Source organism: Eleginops maclovinus, chromosome 19, assembly GCF_036324505.1.
Source record: "Eleginops maclovinus isolate JMC-PN-2008 ecotype Puerto Natales chromosome 19, JC_Emac_rtc_rv5, whole genome shotgun sequence".
Classification (NCBI taxonomy): Eukaryota; Metazoa; Chordata; class Actinopteri; order Perciformes; family Eleginopidae; genus Eleginops; species Eleginops maclovinus.
The window spans coordinates 15002094-15007802 of record NC_086367.1 but is presented as its reverse complement, the minus strand read 5'-3'; the positions used below and the strand labels follow the sequence as shown (position 1 = coordinate 15007802).

General features: G+C 39.4%; 1 protein-coding gene across 2 annotated transcripts; it reads right to left on the bottom strand.

Annotated features, from left to right (window-relative positions):
• Positions 1–2435: 2435 nt before the first annotated feature.
• Positions 2436–3797, bottom strand: dio3a (iodothyronine deiodinase 3a). 2 transcript variants are annotated; one of them, XM_063909255.1, is made up of 2 exons: positions 3772–3786; positions 2436–3645 (listed from the first exon to the last, which is right to left on the bottom strand). In XM_063909255.1, exon 2 carries the CDS (start codon positions 3624–3626, stop codon positions 2967–2969), a length of 660 nt encoding a protein of 219 aa, XP_063765325.1. In that variant the 5' UTR covers positions 3627–3645; positions 3772–3786; the 3' UTR covers positions 2436–2966. The 2 variants fall into 2 exon arrangements, with proteins under 2 accessions (XP_063765325.1, XP_063765324.1); XM_063909254.1 differs by having other exon boundaries at positions 2436–3797.
• Positions 3798–5709: the final 1912 nt, after the last annotated feature.

Below are 5709 nucleotides of genomic sequence, written 5' to 3'. Positions count from 1 at the left end.
CGTCCTCATCTCCAAAGAAAGATGAAGTTAAGGTATCATGGAAACACGTGGAAGAAATCCAGATTTAAAGAATTTCCAGTGGGGGGTTGTTCTTGGAAACGCTGCAAGATATGTTTCATTTACGCAGGTACCCCTCAGTCAACTGTCAGCTCTACATGAATAATGTATGTTTGTGTGTTAAATGTATTCCAGATGAGCAGGAAAGTAAGGTCACTGTAAAGCCCCTAAAGTCAAACCAGAAATGCAGTTCTGTCCTGATGTAATGTCTACTTGTTATCCCATTGTATACTGCACATCAATCATCTATGATTAGTTTGATGAGGGTGCCTCTTTAATGTTTGGTTGGAAAGTCTCCAGGAGCCTGAGGATAAAAGATTATCTATTAATTAGTACGAACAAAAAACTAAGATTAGACAAAAGTCTTATGGAATAAATTTAATTTTGTGTATCTTAATTTCTCTCTGTGTTCCTTTCCTCAATCATTCTGTGTACAGCTGCAATTAACTACCAATGTATTGTATATCTTTAAGATGTGAAAACAGCTGTTACAATTTCACTGAACCGAAACGATGTTGTCAAGTGGGTGGTTTTGTTTGGACTACAAAATGTACAGTAATTGATATATAAAGAATAAGAAGACATATTTTTATATGCAAGTACTGGAAACCTCTGTATCTGCAACCAAAGTACCGAGGAACCTGTTGACTTGTTCATGCCTGTTGCTCTGTTGTCCATCTACACATCTCTTCATGTGTCGACATAATGTGTCGAGGATATAATGTGGAGTGAGCATGGGCTGCAAAAGCTGAGATTTGTAACTGATGGGACCACACAAACACAGAGACTGATGGCCAGGGACTGCTAAAAACTGGAATGTTTTCACTGCCACGGATCTGAAGAGAAACACAGACCTTGTTTTCCTGACCCGTAACAAAAGCTTTCTTTCATTTCAGTCAACTTTATTACAACTACTAATTTCAAAACATCAATGGATATTTTTACCTATTACACAAATGTGTTGTAGAGCCCTGATTTATAAGCAGTTTTCTGGTTAAATTACCCACTTCAACTATGAGCATCCTTATGTTGTCACGTCTTTTGAGTTTCTAAGACCTGGTTGTGATGCGTTTGCAGTGATTTAAAGCCCTGTTGGGACTTGGCTTTAAATTCCAAAGTTGGCTATGAAATGTTGTGTCTGAAATGTGTTCTATAAATAAACTTACCTTACCTTACCTTATGAATAATGGCATCACTGGAAGCTGGGGACACAGAGAACCAAAGCATCTGACAAGATATTGCTCCGCATACAGGTTGTGTCAGCGTTATCATTTGGTTTCCTGAGTTATCTGTGTCTAAGGCACTACCCCACCCCACCCCCACACCCTTGTGTCTTTGTTGCGTCGTGACTCATATCTGAAGCCTCTGAGGGGATTTTCCTTCAGTTTTTGATGGAGAATACAATAACACTAAATGAAATTATTTTTCCAGGTAAAAAACAAAAGCATACACTTATCGCACATTTTCGCAACATGGTGGTCTTCAACGTACTTAATGTGTAGCTTTAATTCTGAAGGCTTAAGAGAACAATAATGCAGCATTACCTTACTACAGAGCGTTAGAGATATTTCAGTGCCTACGTGCGCTACACAGTTAAATGCAATCACTCCTAACACTGTTGTTATGCTCTGGGATGGGTGTGCTAAGCCCTGAAAACATTTATGCGTTTAGACCCTTACAGGTGGATATATCATTCGGCATAATAGGATCAAGTGTGATTATCCTCACTTACTTGTGAGAGGTCAAAGGCTTAGGAAGGGGCTGTGGAGAACAAAGAGAGGCTATTTCACAGCAGCTTTAAGCATAGTCACTGCCTCTACAGTTTAGATGTGCCTGCCTGCTAAGGACACATCTGATAATTTGATCCTAACTTTGCAGGACAGTTAAGCAGAGATGAGTTGGAAAAAAAAAGGCTCAACCAAAAAAACACAATGTTCTTAAAATAGATTTTAAGTTTTGTGTTGCTCTTTGATTTCAGAATAAACTGGTTTAAAATGTGAATCACAAACATTTTGCATTAAAGTAAAGTAATAAATGCAGTTTTTGTGTTTGTAGCTTTCAGGAGATCTTATCATTTTTCAACTGATTTGATATCTTCTGCTTCTCCACAACAATTTCAGGGGCTTCCCTTTGGAGAGAAGATTTCTGGAGGAATTCATAAGAGGCCTGTTATGTTTTATTGTGCAGGAAATTGCATTCATTCTTTTGTTTACTTAATATAAAAAACAAATTACTGTTAAATCTACGCACAGCATGACATTATTGCAAAACGAGAATAAAAAGAAACCCACAAACTCCATGTTGCATGCAAAGAAAAATGATTCAACTAACAACATTTAACTATTCAGTTTGAAATAACATTGGCTGCAAAGGAAGGAGTAGATCAAAGAATTTTATTGTATGAAAAATATATCCATAAAACGGAACAATATGTACAAAGCAGTCGCGCCATGCAGGGCAGAGAGCAGCACCTTCACGATGATCTCCAGTATGAAAAACATCAGTATCGGTTCTCTGGTTTAAGCCCGTTTAAAAACCGACCTTCACTAAATACTGAGGAGCACAGTGATGCACACATCTCATCCTGCTGGTTCATCAAATGCGCATTTAGACGAAGAAAATAAAAACAAACTTTTGACACAAAATACTTTTGTTCACGGACTGAGATAAAAGAAAAACTAACCTTTTTTTGTAGGTGGATCCTAACAGGATGTCTAGATGTCCAATATGATATGAAATAACCTACTGTAGTGTATCCTATGTTGAACACAAAACTTCGATCCAACCATATCAAAAATAAATACACTTACACCATTATTGGCGGAGAAAATGTATCTAATTAGAGTTATAATACTGAAAAAATGCAGCATTTATGTTTTCGTCACAGCACTACAAAGATGAGACTTAATCTACACATTAATAACTAGATCATCGGATTTTCCCAGCGTTTTTCTGTATTGATCCAGCCAGTCTCTGAGCTCTGTGATTCGATACCCCTCGGGTCCTCTGCCACCCTGGTAAACTATCTTTCCCTCCTGCAGAATATAAAGTCTGTCGAAATAAGCTCCGTACGCAGCGTTAGATGAGTTTTCCATACTGTCGACCACCACCGGGCAGCCGGGCACCTCCAGGTGCATCAGCTTCGCCGCGTTCAGACGGTCCTCCAGACACCGGTGCTTGGGTATCTGATAGGGCGCGTCAGTGCTCATCCAGCCGTCGGAGGGGTGCGCTTCCTCGATATACACAACTACAGAGTCTGCTATGTCTGCGTTCTGCTGCACGACTCCCTGGAAAGCCTTGAGACGCGCCATGAACGGCGGTCAGGTGCAGCTCCCAAAGTTGAGGATGAGCGGTCTCTTGTCTTTTGCGTAATCGAGGATGCGGCTGCGCTGCTGATCCTCCAGCTGAACAACTTCGGTGTTAGGCGCTCCGTGCCCGAGATGCGCTGCCTTCAGGAAGTCCAGTTTATGGCCGTGCCACACTGCTTTGAGTGACTCCATACTGAAAAGACGGTTTGAGTCCGATATGCACACTGGAGGATCTATGGCATCCACCTCCTGCTCTTTCATCCTGAAGAAAACCCTTTTCCTTATGCATAAAAAGTCAAGCAGCCAAAACATGACTGCTGCCATCAGGAAACGGGGCAGCAAGACGAGACAGACTATTGCATTTTTAATAGCTTTAATAGTATTCATTATAACTTGGAATTACTACCTGGATTGTATTGAGCTGTGCCACGATCTTGTGGGTTGAAGTTGGGTTACTTGCAACTTCCCCTCTTTTTATAGCACCGGCAGATTTGAATGAATCACACCCCGCCTCCAAACTGGGGCCGAGGCCTCACATGGTGGGGATTACCTTCTGTCAACTCCACAGCTTTGAGCTACAGCCAAAGTCCAAGCGTGCCTCACAGCAGTCTGATGTTCGGTCATGATATTTTTTCCATCAGATTTAAGGTATTCAACTAAATGCTCATTAAGTGTATACAGTGAAATGGTGTAAATGTTCCTGAATATCATTGGTGTAAAATAGGTGCTGGTGCAGACGTTTCGACTGCAATGACAATGACAGTTTGCTGAAGCACATTTTGGCTGATGCTGACTGTATACTCCACTTTAAGGACAGCTTGTACAATTACTACACAGCATGATATACTAACACACGATCGACTGTTTGTCCTTGAGCAAAGTCATATCGTCCATATCGACCAATGTTAGTTTAAACAAAGATCAGTCACTAAGAGGTTATAATACACTTCATATTCACCTCCTATTCAGAGGTGAATATGAATATGGCACATCTTTAATTCACATGAAATAAGTAAAAAATGATGAGAGCAGTGAGAAATCTGTGAAGTGATTCATTCTGATGAAGTTCTCACAAAAATCCTGCAATCTTCACAATATTAGGTAAGTTAGAATATGGAGATGAGAAACTTTGAATGTTGTGTTTCATGTGAGCTTAATCCTTGTCCTAAAATGCTCTACTGTTTCAACTAGTGTAACAATAGTATATGGTACACTGACATCATCAAAAAGAGACTCAAAAAACACAGGACACATTAAACTCCCTGTCTGTCGGGCGGAGGCTGATTTATGTGATGCATTTCAACAGCAACCTTCTTTAAAAACCCTAATTGTTCTAAAAGTAGTAATCAAAGTGTCCAAAAACCCAAAAGATGTACCTGCACTGTGTGACATTTTGACCAATGTTTTAAGTTTAAATATGCCCCTGACCAGCAATTTTCCTGATAAGGTATCGTATGTCAAACAGTATGTTCTTGAACCCTGATCTGCTGTTGGCAGCTAGATATCAGTGCAGCCTTATTTGGCTTATGGCAGCTTCACTACAGATCATCTGACAAACCAGGGATAACTGACTGAGCTACATGTATTGGCCTTTCGAGACCATTGATTAAATATAGCTGTAAAGTTGTGTGACAGACAAAAACAATCTACTACTAAACTTGAAATGAAAGGTCATGTTTAAATGCAAAACACTTATTGTTAAAGAAATGTCAGCTCAACAGCCACCCAGAACTTGATTTGTAATAAAGGAATATACACAAGATACAAAGGACTTTGAATATACCTGATTAGAAACAGCACAAAGAGTTATGTACAATTTAAAGCAATAGATTAATGAAAGAATGCCACATTTTCATACCGATTTTCTCTGTAGTCGACTATGTACCTAATTTTTAGGTGTAATAATTTCCTGTCTCCATCATCATTTCAAATGTAAAAGAACAGATTTCATGTAAAGCAGCAGTATTGTAGCTTTCTGGAGGATAGCCTGAGTCTCATACCTAGTCTTCACACTCACTGCTGGTCCCGAACGGCACAGTACAGTGGTGCTGGATTAAATGCCTTGTTAAAAGCCTTAGCAAAAAAGTCAAGCATGAAGCCCGAAATGATTACAATTTATAACATGACCGCAGAGTTAAGACAGGATCTGGAGCAATGGGGTCTGGAGTACACGGTAAGAGTTAAAGCTTTTCAGTTCGTTGCTTCTTATCAAATTATCTCAGAGAAATCCACAGCGTGCAGATGGTTACACTTATTTATCAAGAAAAAAATAAATGCATAAGTCACACACATTGGCAGTCATAAAGATTAATAATGATTCTTTAATAGTAAACCTGTGTTAAAT